This window comes from Streptopelia decaocto (genome assembly GCF_964273445.1).
Source record: "Streptopelia decaocto genome assembly, chromosome: 1".
NCBI classification, from domain to species: Eukaryota; Metazoa; Chordata; class Aves; order Columbiformes; family Columbidae; genus Streptopelia; species Streptopelia decaocto.
Window position 1 is genome coordinate 24,526,512 of NC_138663.1, and position 21,936 is coordinate 24,548,447.

At 38.1% G+C, this 21,936-nt stretch overlaps 1 protein-coding gene across 3 annotated transcripts in view; it reads left to right on the forward strand.

Annotated features, from left to right (window-relative positions):
* Nucleotides 1–21,936, forward strand: part of CADPS2 (calcium dependent secretion activator 2) — a gene marked incomplete at its 5' end in the record, with an annotated part of 304,710 nt that overhangs the window by 98,456 nt on the left and 184,318 nt on the right. For all 3 annotated transcript variants that reach the window (XM_082042913.1, XM_082042914.1, XM_082042915.1), the window contains one exon: nt 7,317–7,649. In XM_082042913.1, the coding sequence (XP_081899039.1) occupies nt 7,317–7,649 (333 nt within the window). The remainder of the gene's footprint in view (nt 1–7,316; nt 7,650–21,936) is intronic.

Sequence of the window (21,936 nt, forward strand, 5' to 3'; positions counted from 1 at the left end):
AACAAAACAAACAAAAAAAGACACAAAAAAATCCCCAAACATCAACTAGAACCCTTTAATACAAGAATTATTCCTCAAGGACAAAATGCTGCCCTCTGCAGTTGGGTACCTGTGTCTGGTTGATGGGATTCAGAAAAAAAAACCAAACAACTCCAAAGAGAAATATCTGTAAGCCTTATCCAACCACCTTTTTTCTTAGCTATGTGAAAAGTTCAGTTTCAACATTAGTGTGTTTTAAGGATACTTCAAACATCAGTTGCAATGCGTTGGCATGAATAAATACATTGGAGATCTAGATAACGCACTAGCTGTCTCATCAGTCCTTGTGAGCCCGTGTAGGGGAGAGAGGATTTGGCCCTTGTATAGCAATACAGCTGTAATTTATGTGTGGAATATGGTTTGAAAGGTCTGGAAACACTTGAAAGGTGGAATGTGTGATCTTGTTAGAGGCTGAACTTCCCTTACATACCTTACAGTCAAACTTGCTTTTTGTCTTGGGGACAATGGATCTATCCCCACCTTCACCAAAATCTTTTGACTCTTATTTCTCTGCACTGGGCGGAAAAGATTGACGTGGCATCAACACAGAATGCTGAACGGGACATGTATCCCACCTGCCCACCAGCTGAGAGCAGTGGTACCATCACTGGTGGCAGTAATAGGGTGACACAACACAACTCCAAGCAGACTGAGTCTCTGTGACAAGCTCCAACTGGGAAAAATGCCCTTAAATTGCGTTTCTTCATGAACAGGATTTGGCTGGGGCTTGGAGAAAAGAGGCCAAATCCTGCCTGTGGTTGTGCTTTGCAGTCTTGATGGTGTCCTATCTGCTTTGATTACAAACCTATGGACTGGGTTTTCCTCGCCTCAGCGTTTTGTTGCAGGCTGAGAAGAGGACTCAGTGGGGTCTTTGGAAGAACTTCACCATTAAAGAATGTTTCTGGATTGTTGGTGCTACCCAAATGACTGCAGTGCTTGCAGCTGCTTAGCAAGCTTCAGGAGCCAACAGAAACAGAAACCTGAATAGTTCTAATTAGGAGGAGACAGTGTACTTGCACAGGCAAAATAAAGTGTGCTGCATCAGTTGGAGCAATTGGTGCAATCATTTATCAATGTCCAAGTGTAGGTAATGAAGCATTTCCTATGATCTGCATCAGTGCAGAGGACACTGTTACAGCTGCCATTTGCAGTCTAGAAGACAAGGGCATTTTATGCTTGATTCAGAATGGCATACTAGTAATCATAGCAATAGAAATAGGAAGCTACCACAACTTCTGGGTGAACTGTTATTTAGAGGACCTCTCTGTTTATGAGGGCTGTGGTGTTTTATTCCACCTGTTACTGTGCTGGCACATGCAGGATACCAAAAGCTTGCATCCAGTAATGCCAAAATTTAACAGAAATGAAAAAACCTAGTTGTAAAGAAAGTTGATAAGAAAGCAGGTTCAGACCATGTCTAGTATGTCTAGAAGTTTACTGTCCCAGGGATATAGTGTGCATTTTGAGCTGCAGCCACATTTTCCATGAGAGATACATTGAGCCCTGGCTGTTAAGACATAGGACATGTCTAGAGTGTAAATGTGATCTCCTCAAAGCTAGAGGAACAGCAGTATCTGTCAAAAAGGAAGAAAAATGTCTAGCTGCTCTTGTGGCAAACGAAGTTCCCGGTGCTGCTTTGCTTAATGAAGATGAGGATGTCGGTGCAGTTGCACTACTAGAAGGTGTACAGGGGCCAGATGAGTCGGGAGTTTGAGACTCAAAAATCATTCCTGTGGTCTCTCTGCCCTTCTCAGTACCCTTTTGAATTTTAAAAGAGCAAAGTTTTGCTTAAACAAAATCCTATGTTACCATGCAAAACTTGTACCCAAAACATAAAAAGCAACAAGTTATAGCTGAATTCAGTTCATCTCCAGAATGGATAATGGATGAACATGATTGCAATGTTTTTCTCTGTGTGTGTGTACACACACATGCGTTACATAGACATGTATACATCTATACACACACACACACACTTGTACTCCCTGAAGTTAAACTTTCAGTTTTCACACAGTTAATAAGAAGGCGATTGTATGTTGAAAAAAGTGTTCCATTATAACTTATTACCTACAAACCCAAATATTTTTATTTTATAGCATTGGATATACCACAGATGTGAGAGGTGTTCTGCAGAAGGTTTGTATTGTAGACACAATATCTTTGCAATTAAAAATATGGAGGAGGTACTTTCCGTGTTTTACTTTGGAAGAGAACGTTAGTCTGAAAATGAGATTTTGGTTAAAAATCCTAATGTATATATGTTTTTCTCTTTGACTCAATGTCCTGTTTAGAGAACACTTTTTGTTTGTTTGTTTGCTTCTCTTTCCAATCCTTCGTTTTAAAAAGGGGTGGCTTAAATGATAATTTTTCCCTTTATGAAAGCCTTTTGAAAAAAGTTTTGTGCCTGAGAATAAAAGAGCTTGTAAAATAATTTGGTCAGTGTAAGCTTAATGTGTTGCCAGTTGGTGCTGTGCCTAGAGCTGAGTCAAGATCTGCTAGAACTGATATAAAAGCACATAGCTGCAAGGTTGTGTTTAACTGGTATGTGTAGCAGAATTACAAAATGTTATTTTTCTATTAACAACACCACTTATACGAACTGGTAGAAACATTATGGGTATTTATAATGATTTTTCTTCCAAACTGGCTAAAAAGGTGACCTTAATAGAGAACTCCATCACTGTGTGTCTTACAAATGAAAGACAACACGTATAAAAGTTTGTAATGCATGGCCTAATTGGCCTCATATTTAATCTGTTTACAGAGGTTGTCTACAGTTGAGTTTATGCAAACTCTTTTGCATATTGCTTATGTTTTTTCCTAAGCTCTACAGCAGAGAATAAGATTATCATGTTTGTGTTGCCTGCATGTATAATTAGTTAAATTTGGTATGATGTTCAACAAACAGAAATGTTATTCAAGGGGTATGTGCTAGAATATGTAAAAGCAGTTTTTTGTTCAATATTTCAAATATTTTCTCAAGTTGTAGTCACTGCTAAAAAATTAACTTCCATCTTTAAACAGATATATACCTTCCATGTAACTATCTAATGCTACAGACTATTTTGAAATAAGCTTTTGCAACACATGAAATTGTATATGTATAATGATTGGGAACAAGTGAATTTAAACCATACTTCAGTAGATAGATTCAAATTGTATTTGTTACTGTAATTATCAGGGGAAAAGAAATTGAGGATTTTTTTTAATTCCTTACCTAATAATCTTTGAATGGTTATGATATGAAGAGAACTTCATCTGTCAAAGACTGTAGGTATGGCTCAGAAGGGCTCTAAATAAAGTGAATTGGAAAAGTTCCTCAAAATTGATATACTGGGTCTATCAAAACCTGTCTTTTAACTATCTATTTTTTCCTGAATGCACTGTATGTGTTAGTAGAGCATTTCTTTTTGGTGTTTGATAGTTTGTTAGCAATGGGTAGCAGGAAGAGTTGACTTTAACGTAGACCCAAGGAACCACTAATGATACTAAAAGTTCAAATGCTGACTGACAAAGAGCATCGCTCCAGGATTTCTTTGAAAAAGTCCAGAAAACACTGGCAGAAACAGGAAATACTTCATTAAAATCTTAGACTCGTGTCAAATAACTTCTAAATAATACAAGCTTTTCCAAATGATGATGGCTGTTCTACCAGATATATTTCCCTGTAGAAACAGATTTCTTTGTCCCTACAATAACTTTTCCTGGTATTTTCTGTTTTACATTCAAAACTCAAATATTTTTTTCTCTCCAATTCCCCCCTAGTGTTGAGGGTCTTGAGGTAACATTTTGACACTGGAGGTTTTTGAATGATTGTTTAATTAGAAGTAAGTCTAATGATCAGACAATCCAAACACAAAATAAAGGGAAGAAGTGCCAACAGTTTAGTGAAAGTACTTAACTAGCATTTTGCTTTAAATGGAGATATCAACACAAATATTTTCCCTAATAGGGATGATGGGGCTGTGCGTATAATCCATGTTGAAGAAAAAGTGGCAGACTACATTACAACTACTACAAAAGCTTAGATATTTAATTGTAAAAAGGAATGCTGCCAATAGAGTACCACTGGTGTTGTAAAGCATGTGTGAGTCCCAAGACTCTGGACCGACAGATACTCATCCAGATGGACTTTCTGGAACAATGGTGGAAACAATAACTCCGTTGGCATGAAACAAGTGCCATACCATTCTCCATACAGTAGCAATTCCCATGAACGTCTACTGAGAACGTTTTTTCAAAAGCAACTGTAAAACTTTGCTTAAAAGCATTGAAACTGAGTAGACAAATCTGAAGAAATATAACTGAAGCAAAGGATTCTGCATTTGACATGAAGTGTACCATATGTCTTTCAGGAACAGGAACGACGAGACATTTAATAGCTTTTTAATGCATCTTACTGTGTCAAATTTGAGGCACATATGGTACACTCCTAACTGAATTTCCATTCTCTTATGGTTTTCTCTTGCAAACAAAATCTTGAAAATAGAGCCTTTCTATTGACACGTTATTATTACTTTTTAATTGTCTCAAATACAAATAGTGTGTTTTAAAGATATTACATTTTTTTTCCCTCAGGAAAAACGTCAGTTTGCTGCTCAAAAAGGAGTAGTACAATAAGAGCTTTAGGTCCAATGGATTCCTTTACAGAACCAATCATGTACTTTTTGTAGTCTATTAGTCACACTTTGGGTTTATATTTTGAGCTATTTCCTTTAATATCCACCATATCTTTTGGGACAGAATTATCTTGGAATAATTTCAGAAAATACAATAAAAACACAGTTTGTGACTGAAACACTTCAGAAGGGAACATTTTAAGGTCAAGGATACATGAAAATTTTATTTTGTGTTTGCACATAGCTGTTGTTTTGCCCAACATGAACATGCCATCGCTTTGTCAATGTTGTGGCCACCAAGTGTTACAATACTGCTCCCCTACCATGGGTAAGTGTTGAAAAAATGGAACAGATTTTTCTTGCAGTGTCCTAGAAAATCAACCTCAAAATTAGAAATAAATTTTCAATTAGTCTGGTTCATAAGTCAAGGGAAATGCTAGCAGCTTTTCAGCCCCTGCATTTTGGATTAATGATTTTGAATAATACGACTGAAATAAGGTAATGAAAGGTGAATGGTATTCTTCTGATCTTACAGTGTGTATTTTTTTATTAGACTGATTCCTAGCAAAATACATACGGTCATGTAATATTGGATAAACATGAGATTTTGGGGAGGGAATAGCCTATAAATTTCTCTCTTAATTTCTCTCTTTCTTCTGTATCTGCTTTCTCTCATGGAGCATACAAACTAATGTGATGGAAGATTTAATAATGCTTATGGACAGTACAAAGTGGCTGAAGTTAGTTTGAAGTAATCTTTTTTAAAAATATTTTTATTTGCTTTCCAATGAAGCTGTTGGAGGAATGCATCGCTTGTAATTGCAGACTGTTAAAACAAAGAAAGGCTTAATATCCTTATACCTGTTTGCATTGATAAGTTTTATTGCTGAGTGGAGTTTCTGATTATTATTTGTTTTGAAGTGCGATTCAATATTAGTATAACATTTTGAGGAAATTAATATCAGCATTAATTGACAGTAACCATGTCAGGTCCCTTTATGGATAAGAATTTAAGCATGCTTAGGTTTCCAAAAAAAGAAATCCATCATGGTACAGTCAGAGCATGAAATGTGATTAGCATATATTGGTGTTGTTTTTTTTGTTTTGTTTTTGTTTTAATAATCTATGTGGGCAAGTACTTTTAGGTTTAATCCGCAGCCTTCTGAACAGTATCAATTAGGATATCTGTGGAAAGGTATGTTTTGTAGGTAACTGCATTTTAAAATATGGTAAGGGGAAATATGCATCAACAAGCACTGTAACTTTTAGAATATGTTTTTCTTGGTCTATTTCCACCTATGCATTCCTCTCTTGCTCTTCAGTTTTCTATTTTCCAAATGAAGAACAGTAGTATTTTAGTTTGGTTGTTAGGCGCACCATCTTCCAACATATGCGAGTATGCGGAGTTGGAGCTCTGCTGCGCTGTCACCTCATTCATTGCATTTTCATAGCTCTTGGTGACTAAACGCACTATCTGAAAATGCACCGTTAACTCATCTTCCACTTCATAGCATCTGATTTAAGAGAGCGAACAGTCAGAAAGGTGATGGATAGAAAGTCTCTTTTCGATTACCTGGTACCATGCCTGTGGTTTGCATCTCAGCGGTGCGCGGGGTGTTGATGCGGCACCCGAGCAGTCCCAGCAGCCAGGCCTGCCAGGGTGGGGGTCCTGGGCCCACCTCCCTCTGCTGCCTGAAGCCAGCTGGTTCTCCCTGAGTTACCCATTCAACGGCATGCTGCCACTTGTCCTTTGTCCAAGGCACACAGCGGTTGCTTACCTGGCCAGTCATGCTGCAGTGGTCATGTTCTTGTTGCTTGCATTTTGTAGCGGAACAGTTTCATGAGACTTGCTAGAAATGAGCTTGCCACACACAGTGGTTGGAAAGATCAGCCTTGCCAAAGCCCTTGTTAGAAGAAGAGCTGAATGCAGCTGTCCTTGAACACTGAAAAGCTCTTACAGAATGCTGACACTGATTGAATGAGTTTGTTGTTGTAGTGTGCCTTGTCATATTTTAAGAGTATGTGTATTTTGGAGAGGTTTTTAGTGTTAGTTTTTGTTTGGGTTTTTTACATGGAGAATCCCGTATTGTGTCTCCAGTATCATATCTACAGTAGTAGAACCAGTTCTGTATCTTTCTTTCCTCTATTGTTAATATTGATTGTAGTGTTTCTCTAGTACTTTTTTTATTTTTCCTGGATTTTTGTCTCACCTTCCATGAGATTCTCGGCTGGCTTAAAGTTCATATTGTAACTCATACTCCTGAGTTTTGAGACTGTGTAGCTCATCCATGAGTTACTTGCAAGTAACTGTAGAATTCTTTGGTTTTAATGGAGGAAAGATTAATTAAATCTTGTAGGCAGGTTTTGAATTAGGTGATGTTAACTCAAACTTTTCTAGTTTAAATATTGTAAATTTATGAATAAACACTTTAAAAGCTACTTAGTTTAAGTACTTAGTCAATGCAGAAACTTACGCTTTCAACATAGTTACTTGTTTCTTTGTGAAAAATATAGCAAACCTGGCCTTTATAACTCTTACTTATAAAGCTAACTTACATAGAAGCAAAATATTAGATTGTGATCCCTTTATAAGGGATGATTTTGTGTTTTTGCCCATGCCTAACTTTTTGTTTCTTTTTTTCTCTTTTATTTTAAAAGGTATTTCTCAAGAGTGACCGGGTTGCAAGAATGGTCCACAGCGGAGGATGTTCTGCAAATGACTTTAGAGATGTTTTTAAGAAAAATATAGAAAAGAGGGTCCGAAGTTTGCCAGAAATCGATGGATTGAGCAAAGAGACAGTGTTAAGTTCTTGGCTAGCCAAATACGATGCCATATACAGGGGAGAAGAGGACTTTTGCAAACAGCCAAATAGAATGGCCTTAAGTGCTGTATCGGAGCTGATTCTGAGCAAGGAACAGCTTTATGAAATGTTTCAGCAGATTCTAGGGATCAAAAAATTGGAACACCAGTTGATTTATAATGCCTGCCAAGTAAGTATTGGTGTCACTCGGTTCTGTTGTTTTCAAAATATCTCCCCCCTGCCAACAGGTCAAGTCCTTCCAGTGTGCAGAAGTCTTCAGTTTTAGGTACATCTCCACAGAGATGAGACCACTCAGGAAAGAATCTTTGCATCATTGAGTTGCTGGAGAGCACCTGGAACAAGGGTATGGCACAGTATATGGTACTTTTGCTACCAGGATGTCCTGAGACCTTTTACAGTGTCACAGCTCCAGTGATTTGAGTGATTCTGTGGAATATTCTATGGTCTATATACCTGCATACCATCTTATAAGTTACGTATGTATGTTTGTACATACATTTGTGTGTTTGTGTGGATATTTAAAAGGAATTTGCTTCCATAAATAGATAGGTGGCAGGTGATTCAATTCAAAATGCTCTTGGCCATACAATGTCTAGAAGTTGGCTATGTTAGAACTTGATGTGCTTTATTTCAAACACCATCTACAAAGCTAATTTGCACATTTTACTTTGTTGTGTTGTTGGATGAAAGTGATGTTCTCCATAAATTACTGAGGACAAAACAAGCAGTCTATTCAGCAATCATATTTGGATGTATATGTATAATCTATTGCTAATCGATAGTGTAAGTGATATGTAAAAATATTTTATCTGGCTAGTCTTCATAGTGATGCAACTATAAATTAACAATTACTTAGGGAGTGAAGACCTGAAAAAAAGAGAGGTATTTTTGAAAGTCTTGCAACCAACCAGAGTGAATGTAGCATTTAAACTGAGCTCACCTAGCTTTCTACACTGTCTATAAAACAGAACACCAGACTACGTAAAATATGTTTTTAATATATTATGCTGAAGGCTGGCTTGTAGTTGTGGGCTGTCTTAATTCAGGAACAAATGGGGAATCTTGGACATTGTTGCCTACTTCATTTATGGGGTAGTGTGGCATAAAATCATGCAACTGTTCTATGATTGAAACATCTATGGTATTTAATGATTCTCAGGATCATAGATGCAACTTTTATAAGAAAGTGTAATATTTTATTCTGCATCCAATATGAGGGCTTCTGTTTTCACTGTGAGCTGTTTATCAAGACGGTGGAAAGAGACTTCCAAATGAGCAGTGTTTTCAGTGGAAAGAGAGAAAATACTCTTTTTTTTTTCCTGTTTTCCTCATCTTATTCCTTTTGCCTCTTAATTCACATACATGTATGTCATGAAGCTAACCCCTGGGATACACAGGTTGGCAATAAGGTGAAGAACTACTGAAACCTGGATGTAATCCTGCTTAGTTGTGTTTTGGTTTGCCTATTTGTTTTTTAATATAATAGAACATAGAGGCATAGGATAATGCAGTTTGGAAAGGACCTCAGGAGGTCAGGCAGCCCAACCCTTGGCTCAAAGCAGGGTCACCTGTGAGGGCAAACCAGGTTACTGAGGGCTTTAACCAGTCAGGTCTTAAAACTTCCAAGAATAGAGACAGACTGCACAAACTCTCTGGGCAACCTGTTCCAACACCTGAAAACATGAAAAAAATAACTATTTTTTTCACCAGAATTTGATAACCCGCTATTTTTAGTAGAAACTCTGTATGGATTCCTCCCTCCTCTGGTGTCTGATGATTGCTAAATCTTATTTTATATGTCACTGTGAATGGTCAAGATCTGCTGTTAGTCTGTGTTGTGCTAGAGGAGCACAAACAAACGTGACTGTAGAGCTTTGAACAATTAAACAAGGAAATTGTTCCCTTAGCCTAGAAGTGGTTCTGATGATAAAGTCCACTACGTTCTTATATTTGTACACTTGAAGGCTTCCTTATTTGAGTTCTTAATTGTAGGAATGTTTGTGGAACAAAACCGATTGGCAAATATCAACAATTTTCTGTCCTTGTTCTATAACCTATGAAGACACAGAAACATCACAGTGACACATTTTTGTCTTTCGCTATGGTAGAGTTTTGAGATTGGGATGATTTTCTTTTCTGTTTTTTGAATTGCATATCAGAGAGGAAATAATCCTGTGGTAAGAAGGAAGGGAAAAAGACTGATTGATTGTCCTGATGTGTGCAGAAATGGCTCAATGGGCTAAAGAGAAGACTCTTCTTGGTTTTGAGCACTGAAGGTTGTAAAATCTCCTGTGCAGGTCTCCAAAGTACACATTGTTTACCCTGGGTTCATATAAATATTGGAGGACAGGAAGAAAGGGAGACTTACCTCCTTGGGAACAGATACAGGAGCACCTCTGTATTGCAACCTGGGGAGAATAGAGAGGAAAAGTCTTCAAGTCTCTGCACTTCTTGTTTGGGCTTCTAGCTTAATGAGGATTTTAGTTTTCCAATGCAATGATGAGGTTCACTTTGCTAAAGCAAAAACTTTCATTATGTTCTCCAACAGAGTTGCTACCATCCATACATTTTATTTGCTGTTCCTGTGGTCCAGTCAAGCACATAATACATCAAAGGTATGAGAAGAAGTCTGTCGCAAAGAAAAAGACGAGTCACAGCCTTCCTAAGAAGCCTATTGCAGACATCAGCCAGTCTCTGATAATGCAGTGCTTTTTTTCCTTTGGCAAAATCCCTTATTTCTCATTACAGCTTTAATAAACATTTTAGTTTAGGCTGTATCTTATTCCTTTCTATTTACAGTGTATTTATAGAAGATGAGATGGAGTTAGACTCAGATTTCAGTCAGCAACAGCAGTTTTCATTCCACCCTAGAAGCTTCTATGTGTCTTTGTATGAAAATGCTCACTTTAATTTCCCTTTGCTACTGCTGTTTAGAATAGCAGAGACTTGCAGATAATGATAATCAATAGTGTCTGGGAGCAGTGAGATAAGTGTAAGTCCAAACAGATGTTAAAATTGTATTTTTGATAGAGGTTTTGATGAGTTGCCTTATAGCCAGTGCTTCTAGCAGAGAATCAGAGATATGAAATTCTGTGTATTTTGCAGCTCTGAGAAACAGCTGCCCTAACAGCAAATCTGAACAGTTATAATTTGTGCAGAAAACTCTTGTCTTTTTCTTTCCCACCTTTTTCGTTCCTTCCAGCCCTTTGGAAATAGGAAACAGGAAAATTTCTTACAATGTCGATGATAAGAGTAAATTATCCTGCACCTACAGAGCTGCTAAGCAGACAAGGATGCTGTTTGTAACAGTAGGAGGTATTGTCTGCCAGCCTCCTCCTTGTGGCTGTCTCTGCATTTAGAAACCTTTAATTGGCTTTCAGCAGCTTTTGCTCCCCAGCCTGTCCTAAATGGAGCATTTCCATCAGCTCTTAAACCCTTGGGTATCTGGCAACAGCTCCTCAGACAATTGTGCTGGGGTGCAGGTTTCTGTGGGTCTACATAGGTTTCCAGTCTCCATCCTTTATGTGATGGCACTGAGAAACAGTGTTTGTTCAATCAGCAAAATAACTTAATAAGAAATAAAGTGAATAGTAATAGACCAGCTCTCTGACACTGTCAAACACAGTCCACATAGCTATGAGAATTGTACGTGTTTTTCTTTGAAGAACAGGGTTTTTTTTTGTCATAATCTTTTAACATATGCTAAATACCTAATCTTGTCCTTGGGTGGTGAACATTAACAGAACATTGACATTAGGTTGTTGAAGATTTCTTCTATGATCTTGTTTTCAACTTAGAGCAAGGCCAGCAACTGCTGCCACCCACCTATATCTCTTTGTGATTAAAAGATTCAGTTTGGTAAGTGCTAACACTTTCACCTGATTTTTATTTACATAGTGTTGCCTTGAGCTGTGTTCTGTGATAAAGAAATGATTGCGAGTTAGCTGGGACTTAATGAGCTCCTTGACTTGCTTTTGAGATGCCTGGCCAGAGTGTGTTGTTACGATTTCTTTGATTTATAGAGATCAAACATGACATAGTCTTTTTCTTTTTTTTATTTTTTTTAATTATTCACTGATGTAGAGGATAACTTTGATGCAGAAAGTCAAACTGAAAGTCAAACTCAAACTGATGTGTGGTCATGCACTATTATTATACTGCTTCACCAGTACCAGAATTTCTACATCAAGTAAATCATCACTCCACACAGAGTTTATTTTATTTTGAAAGTCAACCTTTGTAACATTGACTTTTTTGCCTGATCTAAACCCTTTGTCTTGGGAGCATGGAGGAAAGAACAACACTGATTTTCATAATGAAAGAATTCTTGCAAGTCACATTCTCTTTTCTGTCAGGTAATAAATAGTTTTGAGAATAATGTAACCATTTTCAAGAAAAATTATTTTGTAAGTCTTCTACTGTCGACGTTTTGGAAATCAACCACAAACTAATTCTTTTGGAAATAGCTTTAGATGGTACTTTGCTGCAAGATATAATTTTCTGTTTAAAACCATTGTATTGTGTCTTGTTCACATCCTTTATTATCTGATTTCAAGATGTAACTCTTTGCATAAGTGTCTAATTCTGAAAATTATGAACTATATTGTATCTTCCATAATAAATTTTTATATTTTTAATTATGAGAATATTTTCTGTCAAGAATTTCTCCTGAACTGAAGTCTGCTTGTGGTGCTCAGTGCAATTGGACTGTTTCACCCAGCACTTCACTGAAGTCCAGTTAATTGTGCAGTTTTGGAAATAAGTCAAATTAAGGGCAATTTAATTTGCAACAAGGCCCTCGTGACTTTTGAATGTTGGTAGTTCTGATCCTTTGCTCAGTAAAATCATGAAAAATAGTGCAGTTATGTCACAGATCACAGAATTTCCCACGCTTCTGGTTATTTTTCTTAGAAACTTTCATACTCTGTGTAAGTTATAGGGACAAATGCAACTTAACGAAGGACAAAGAATAATGATATCTTTGTATAGAAAGCTTCAGTGTAGAGTTGATAATCTTCTTCTTGAAGTAATTAAACAAGTGTTAAGATTCCATTTAGTGTTTAGACCAAAACTTAAGCAGATTCATTAATGTTTAAGTTGAGGCAAGGCACGGGAAAAGAATGGTTTGGGCTGCATTCTATACATATTGCAAAACAGTACATGTTCTCTATCTGAGTCTTTTCGGTCAAACGAGAAGATACTGGCTCCATGAGATGTTATAATTTGACCAGGGCTTTAGGTAAGCCAGCACCTTTCCGATGGTCACCAATGACTGTCATTTCTTATTTCGTGAGAAACTACACCCGATACAACAAGGAAACCTCTGAAAAATGCTGATAAGGTCCATTGCTGCATTTTCGAGGCAGCCTCGAGTGTTAGTTAAGACATCCACTGATGTCTTAAACATCCGTCCCTCTGGGCTGAAAATGTGCTTTTACCTGGCCTAAGATATTCCTACTCCTGTATTAAAAAAAAAAGAAAAGTAAATGCAAACCAAAGTACCACAGCCCCTTGTGCTCTCTACGGGAGATCTGCTGCCTTCAGTATCTTCAGGCCTTACCTGGTAAGGGGTTACTGCTGGGCAGCCAGTGCTGACCCCCGGCGTGGGGCAGGATTTATTTGCTCTCGAGATAAAAGGCAGTTTTGCAGTGACTACAGAGTAGATGTCAGGCGGGACAGGAGTGTGGGGACAAGCTGTCTGGGCTCTCAGTGGGCAGAAGGGACTGCAGTGGTATGGGAGATACCTTGGGACTGAAAAAACAAGTTTGTGGGACTGTGGGAGGTTATAAAGTTATAGTTAGCATTCAGGTGTTGACCACATTTTTAGATTATGTGGGTTTAGAAAGTTTCTGCACGCAGTCATGATGCAATAATGATATGCTTCCTTACAGAAAAGGTCGGTGCTTTAAAACTGTCATATATGTCTGTCAACCTGAAAAGTGTCTCCTGCCTTTGATAACAGAAATGTTCACACTTCAGGCTTGCTTATGCATCAGCTCTATTGGTTTCTAGTATCTGCAAATAAAAGAATATATCTTCTCCCATGCCCTCCTCCTCACAAAAAAAATCTGATTTATGATTGATTTTTCCCCATTCTTCAAGGGGAAAATATATTTGCCACTGTCTGTTCTTCAGCGAAGCAGAATAATTCGGATATTTCAGTGGAGAAATAAATTGTCATTTCTCACAGGATTTTAGATTTTGTCTCTTCTTCATAAGATGTCACTCTTAATTACATGTACATAGGAGTTTAATATGAAGTTATTCCAACAGTTATCTATTTAAAATGGGGTTTTTTTCTGAGCTGCTTCATTTGTTTTTTACCTCAGTTTGAGAGCTCTGGAAAGGTCTTACTCAAAACAAAAGTATTAGTGCTTTGGAAAATAGTGCTGCAATGTCATATATCCCTCCTAAGATTGCTCCTATAATGGGACTCCAAGAAATCTACAGTGAAGCTTAACAGTGTATATCAGGCCGGTTTGGAGTTTCAGCTTCATAATGTGAGTTCAAGTGAAAAGGAAGTCCTGGAATCATCAAGTGATTCAGTTCTTTTAACACACACACACACACACACACACACACACACACACACACACACACACACACACACACACACACACACAGATGATACTTGGAAAAAAACCAAAAAAGCTCCTGTAAATAAGTGTTTTTTTCTACTCTAGCAGAATTTACTTTGGAAAAAATGTGATTGCCCCAAAGGGTCTTGATTTGTTCTCATTTACTCTAATGATAGAAGAATGATGGAAAGAAGCAGCAAAATGAGCATCATTGCATAAAAAAAATAATGAAGTTGGTTTTGGCTTTGTTAAAGTAGATCCTTTTAAGTTTCTTCTGTTTTCTACCTTTTCCCTGTGTTTTCTTTTTTTTTCCTATGATATTCTTTTGAAGCCTTCATGAAGTAATTGATGCTTTTATGACATTCTTTTGAGTTCCAGATCCAAGGGATTTTAACTGCCTCAACACTCGAAACCAAATATATCCAGATTTAGCTTGCACTTATTTTAATATCACCAGAGTATTTGACTCATTGTGTTTAATATTACCAGCTGAGGATAAAGTTCATCTAGATTGGTATTAAGCAATACAAATTAATCTTTTCTCCCAAAGGCTGTAGTATTATTTTTTTAAAATGTTTTGTTTGGGATTTTTTTAAGGAGAGATTCTGTGTCTTCAAGTAAATATATGCAAACCAAATAATTTTTACAGCCACATTTCCAGACTGATGATTAAGTTTATTAATGTGTCTGATTCCCAGCTTATATGTGTATTTGAAAAAATGCTTGTGAGCAAGCTGAAGATGTTAATGATCTTTAGCATAAATTTGTCACTTCTTCTGCCTAAGACATAGTATATTCTGTATTTCCTCTATCTTTTTATCAGTTCGAAGCAAAGTAGTTTTGTTTAGAACAATCACTTCCATTCCAAAGATCAGTTTGATTATTCAGGTTTGTTTCTCTTCAGGGTGTTTCACCCTGTGAGGTGTCTTGGGCATCCAGTGTGAAGCCCGCAGAAGCAGCTGAAAAAGCCACAGTAAAAAAAAAAAAATGAGGCTGCGTTTCCCTCTCAGTCAGTGGTACTGAGTGTCTTGTTCTGAAGCTTAGCTGCTTTGTTCTCTCACTTTTGAATTTTTTAAGGGAGAACCCTCTTAGCTCTCTGTTCTAGAGGGGAAGTTTATTTGCAGCTGGCTGCCTGGACAAGGTTCATATGGGCTCCTGCATCTCAATCACTCCAAAGGGAAAGATGCCAATAAATTTGGAAATGGGCCAGATAATATATATGGTAGATATATATTTTTAAAAGAAATATCAAAGCCCAGCCATAGCAGACAATGGACTGTCCTATACAAGAGTAATTGTCTATGTAAAATAGCTGAGAGATCTGCAGCTCTTTCTGAATGTACTATAATTTGTGTGTTTATTTTTTATCCTTTAGGAAGTTGTTTTTGTGGCTGTCCTAAAAATGAGAGAACTCTCAGGGCACCTATTCATCTGTCTCCTCTGCTGAGGCCGTTCTAATCTAAGATCTAATCTCACAATCTCTAATCTTCCAGGCAGCCCACCCTGGACACCCTCTCACCCAGAAAGAGGATTGATTCTCAACAGGAGAGCTGTCATGCAGAGAAATGCTCCTTGGCCTGGCATTTGTTCCTCCTTTTTATATTACAAGACTTGAAAACAGTTGTTCATATCATCCAGATTCAGTTTGGTGTCAGTGCTGAGACTACCTGCTTTGTGGTTAGATGTTCATCATTTCAAACTTCCATCACATTTACAAGAAAATGCCTTTTTCTCTTTCTATAGGTCTTCTATGGGTAGGTAGATTATCTTCATTTTGGTTTTTTGCTAAAGGCATGAAAAATTCTCAGGCCAACTAAAATGACCCTTTTTTGGTTAGTAACGTGACTAGAGAGAAGGAAAAAATAACTGCAACCCTCATTTTGGAAGTTTACAACTTACTGGGAAGGGGAAAAGGAAGGAGAGTAAAAATGGGATTCATCTGTACTATGTGTTCTCTATGGGAATCTGTTTCTTGAAATAATAGATAAACAAATTGACTTCCAGGCATTTTAGCTATAAACAGGAAAATTCTGAAATAAAACTGGGGCCACTTACTTAGTATAAATGTTGACTTCCAGCTGCTGTTGAAAGGAGCTGTTTTATGGTAAGCATTGGGGCTATGGCAGAAAAAATATCCCTCTGCAAACGAAGTAAGGGAAGAATCAATCCCTCTGTCACCTCTGCATAAATGTGTTTTCCTAACTTGTTTTGCAGCGCCAAGCTTTTCTAATGTGGGAGCACTAGGACTGCCCGTAAATGAGGGCGTATGATACTGAGCCATGCCTGAGAGAGCCTCCAAAGGTACACACAATTTCTGGAGTAGCTTTGTTTTATTCCTAGAACCACTGTAAAATCACGCTTCAATCAGTTTGGCACAGCCTTCCCCCCAGACTGTGTGTTTCCTCAGGAGACTGGAGACAACAGGATCTTGCCTGAAACACATCTTGCCTTAGGGAAACTTATCTGACCAGTATTCCAGTTTTACCATACTGGAGCAACTATTATGTTTTACAGATGGATAGCAGACTTTCTATAACTGGTCTTTTCCCACCTGTTTTATGTTAGTAGTTTATTCCCGTTCCCATGTTTCCAGGAGGATGGAAGCTGGAAGCTTGTAACTTCCAGAAGCAGGAGAATGGTTCCTTGTCTCTCTGCAATTGCTCATTTGGAAAACTGGTTCAGGATCCTGGCAGCAGAGCAGGATGAGTGAGTCTCGTTTGTCAAAAGAATGCATTTCGGGCACCTCAGTTCACGGGACTGGGACCAGTGAAAAGATGAAGCAACAGGTTTTAGAGTTTGATGACTCCACGCTGTCCAGGACAAAGGCACCCATCTGCTGGCAAGACCTTTTAGTTGCTTCTAGCCAGGATCTGTGATGTTGCAGAGAGATTCCTGATTCATCTAGCCTTCCAGCTGGAGCCGTTTACTGTTTGTCTGTGTGAGCACTGGTGATGTGACCCTGGGGAGATCAAAGGTGACTGTAAGACTCTGAGAACAAAGATGGCCCAGGATGACACACACAACCTGTATAATTGTTGTAATCGGTGAGCCTTGGACCTTTGGTTGTGGCATGTTGTTCGAGAAGAAGAAATAGTTGGAAGTGATAGAATGAGCCTGACAAGAAAGCATGGACGTATTTGTGGACAGGATTGCTAACCTAACATGAACCACTTTAAACCAGGTTTTTAGAAGATAGGGAGCTTATCTCAGGGTTAAATGAGAAAGCAATGCATGTGGAGAAGATATGTATGGTAGAAGGCTACAAAGAAGATGGTAACGTTCCCTCTCAGAAAGGAGAGTGCTCATAAATGTGTCTACACTAATGGCTACACAATAGCATCTACACTATTTGGGGAAAAAAAAAAAAAAAGTCCTGTCTCTTGGTCAAGATCAGAAGGGAAATATTGGTGATGTGGTGGGTGGCAGTTGCAGACCACCTGGCCAAGAGGATAAAGCTAGAAAGGTTAAAAGAAGTCTCCCAATGGCAGGCATTGATCTTCATGGTGGATTTCAGACACCTGCCACCAATTTGCTGGGAAGTTAACACGGCATTGTGCAAGTAACTGACAAGGTTTCTAGACTGTGTTGGTGACGATTTCTCAGATGCAGAAGGAACAGCTGGGATTAGTGCTCTATTTGACTTGCTGCTCACAAACAGGGAAGAGGTAGCAGCTGGACTGCAGAAATCACCAGTAGACAGTTCAAAAGTTGGAGAAAGGCTGAGAAGGTAAGCTGTGAACTTAGTCCTAATTTAAGGAATTGCTATGCAGAGACCCTTAAGAAACTGCAATGTGGGGAAAAGGAAAGCCCAGGAGTTCACTGATTTCTTTAGAAAACATACTAAGAGCTCAGGAACAAACCATCCTTTTGTGCATAAAGTTTGAGAATTATAGACATTACCTTAGTCTCTGGAAAGATTTTGGAGCACAACCTCTTGCAATACATTTTCACACGTGTAGAGGTAATCACTATTAGTTTGCATTTATACCAAGAGCAAATCACGTGTGACCAACCTGACTTTGTATCATGAAATGATTATGTGAATAAGGAGAGCTGTTAATGGTAATGTACCTTGACTAGGACTTTTGACACCATCTTCTACCCCATTTCCATTTGTAAGTTGAGGCTGTAGAGGCTGACTATTAGAGGGCTTGAAAATTGGCTAGATCACAATACTAGAAGGGTGGTAGAACATGGTTTAAAAGGCCAGTTGGTAGCTGGGAATACAGTACTCCAGAGTTCAGTATTGTTCAGTATTTTTGTTGACAGCTTGGATGATGAGATAAAATCTATCTTCAGCAAATCTGTGGACAGTACTAAACTGAAGGGGAAGGTGGTGCAGCTGACTTGCTGAGTGGTTAAGGGTGGTCTTGAGCATTAAGCTGAAAGAAACCCCATGAAGACCATCGAGGAGAAGTAGAAAGTTTTGCAGCTTGTGCAGGCTAACTCTGGACATGATTATCAACTAGTAACCAAGTGACTGAGTTGCAGCTCTGCTAAAAAAGGATGGGGCAGGGTGGGGGAGATGGCTTGCAAGATGGATGCTGGGTTGAGTAAGAGCCAGCAATGCCCTTTCATTATAGTTGAGATAATGCTTGGCCACATTAGAAAAAACAAAGGTAGGAGATTGAAGTAGTTGTTCTTCCCATCTCCCTGATGGGAATGAGGAAGATAGACTCATGTAGCCTGGCAAAGCAGAATCTAATAGGTGGTCTAATAGCAGCCTACCGCAAGCAACTTGGAGGAAGTTTCAAAGGCAAAGATGACGGCACTATTGGTGTGTATTAGCAGATAGTATAACGAGTTAACTGTCACAAGCTGTGACTTAGGATATTCAGAATGATCATTATGGCAAAACTTATGTATGAAGGTAGTAGAGCAGAGGAACAGGTCAGCCAGTGAAGTTGTGGAATCTCCATCTTGGAGATTCAGAACTTAGTTTTCAGAATTTGGCTTGATATAGCCATAGCTGACTCATCTACTGTTGTTAAGTGGGAGGCTGGACTTGATAACCTCAAAATTGCCTACGTAACCAATGTTTCTATAGTGCTATATCTTACACTTAGTGAAGATAATGCTGTTAGGAGGTGCTGGCAGTGGTACGCTGTTCTTGATGCAAACACCTAAATATTACGGTTCATATTTTTGCTAGATATCAAAGCCTTGTTACAGTCAGTTGGGATCTAGCCAAGCAATGGAACCCAGAGAGTACTATCAAGCAGACCCTTCTTTCCTGGTCAGTTGAACTCTGTATGAAGGTTCTTAAATACTAGACTAGAATTTAACTAGAGTTGGCTTAGAGAGAATATGGAGTCTATGTCACTAGAGGTTTTCTCAAGTGAGTTGGAGAAACATGTTTTTAGGCTGGGCTAAAGAGAGTTGGTACTTCTTTTGGGATAACTGATGTATGAAGTGTTCTCTGACCTGTTTTCTAAGCTATATGTTACCAGTGAAGTTGTTTGTAAACATGGGAAATGTCTGATTACATTAATTTTTCATTACCAAAAAAAAAAAAACCTTCTCCATGTTAATATACTAGCTGCACAGTCTTACACAAAATTTTTTCATCTTCCTTGTTAAAGTCTTTTTTCCTGATCATTAAGTAAACAGAACATAAACTAAAGATCTATGATCTGTTTTCTTTTGGATCTCACTCCAAACATGAGAACCTTCCTAGATATGGAAGTATATTTTTCATGGTGCAACAGATCTGTAGATGAAGCTTGCCTTCTTGTACATTAACCTCTGGATTAAACAGATTTTTTTTGTCCTTAATAACTATTGGGGGGTTTTGTTTTAAGAGATAAGTATGTGCACATCACTAACACCACTGACTTCTAGAAAAAGGTAGCAATATAGAACATTCTACAGCTGAGGCTATAGAATTGAACAGAAAGGGAGAAAATGGCATTCAATTTCTTTCATCTTCTAGCTTCTGCACGAAGTATTTACAAAATCTTCAACAATATTTCTTTCTATCCACTAATTTTCTTAAATAGTGTTTCTTGAAGAAATTATTAGCTGTTAAAAATATTAACATGCTCAGATATTATACATGTTTAAACAAAAATGTAGGCTTTTAACTAAACAGAAACATCTTGCCTATTTGAAATAAGAACTGTTTATATATGGCTGCGTGTTTTGGTCTGTTTTTTTTTCATGGCGCATTTTGAAAGCAACATCATTTTTCGAAAATCTGTGATAAATCAGTGCTTTAATTGTGAGTTGTCAGCCTGAATTTTAAGTTTTCTATCTAGTTAAGTCAGCTACATGTAATTATTTGGGAAAAAATGATGGTCTGACATTCAAGGTGCTTTTGCTTACTTAATGGGATGCTCATTAACATTTATTACCCTAATTGCATATATTCCCTTTGCATATATTCCCTTCCAAAGAAAATCTAATCAGTGCTTAATAAGGCAAGAAAACATTCTGCATGATATTTTAGGAGACTGAGGAGGGTAAGCAAAAGGAAATGGGATTTCCTTCTGCAGCAAGGATAAATTCAGGAAAGTATAAAACACTGTGAGCCCATTTAGGACACAAATATGCATATACCAACAAGGTTTGCATGCTGATCTTTAGGTTGTCTTGGATATGGTAATCTTTGTGCAGGGGTGGCAGAGGAGGAGAGTAGGCGGATCAGGAGGATCAGGACATGAGTCACAGCTCATTTAAGGCCCATCACTTCCTGGTTTGGGTCGATGTAGGAGGGTATTCCCAGATTCCCCAGCCAGAATCTAAAGGCAACTTGTATTGAAGGAGACAGCCAATATCTGTTTCAGCAGGGTCCGGGGGACGGTGAGAGGGAGAATAAGAACACCCATTTCTTTGATCATTTTATTCACCAGTGCAGTTGGGACCTCCACAGTATTTATGGTAGGCGTGTAGATAACTGCTTAAATGCTTTTAATAGCTCTCTGGAGGCTTCGCTGTCTCCTCATTGGTTACCCAAGGAACCTACCTTTCTGACTTAAAAGATAATTTATTTGGATGGTAAAATAGGCACTATAGGCTCTGAAGCTTTTTGCACTTCCTAGCTGTAGGAAGAACACCCATACAAATAACAAGGCAAAGGCTTGAGTGAAAAGTAAATAAAAGTTAAACTTTTGTGCATAGATATTAATAATTTTATGGTGGCAAAGCTGGAGTGAAGGCATTGGATTTATACGCTGTGGAAGACAGTGCTGTAATGAGTGTGGAGAGTCTGTATTGTCAACACCCCTGAACTACAATATGTGGATGTGGCAACCAAGGTACAGTTAGATAAAATATGTTTACACTATGACATATTGCAGATCTTAATATTTCCATTCCCGTTAATGAAAAACTATGCTTTGCAGCCACGTCCTTGATTCATCTGTGGGACATATTTCTAATATTTGGAGTGATTACGTCTGTAAATAGTAAGAGGCTGCCATTATTCTCGATCTTCATCTCTCAGCACAACATGCTTTCCTTGGGTTTTCATCCTGTCCAGCAGAGATGTTTGAATATTGTAGTCTCAACCACTAAGAAGTGCAAACGTGGGTTTTGCCTATTGATCTGTGCAATCCTAATGAATGCCAAGAGAACAAGAGGCAGAAAATTCCATTTTCTGTGGTGACACTTTTGACCTCGGCTAACCTTTTTTTCTCTTCTATAATCTACTGCTGAGCCACTGAATTGAATCCTAATGTGATTCTAATCACAGCTAATTCTGGAGTTCAAAGTTAGTACTTGTTGATTTAAAAACAGTGGTCTTCTTAAACAGCCAGTGGGCTGATTCATCATCAGCCCAGGAAACATTTTTCTGAATGACCAGTTCTGTAGTAGATATCCAAGGCCTTGTATTAGTGTATTTATGGTGCAGTACTGATATTTTAGGAGGAGGTCTGA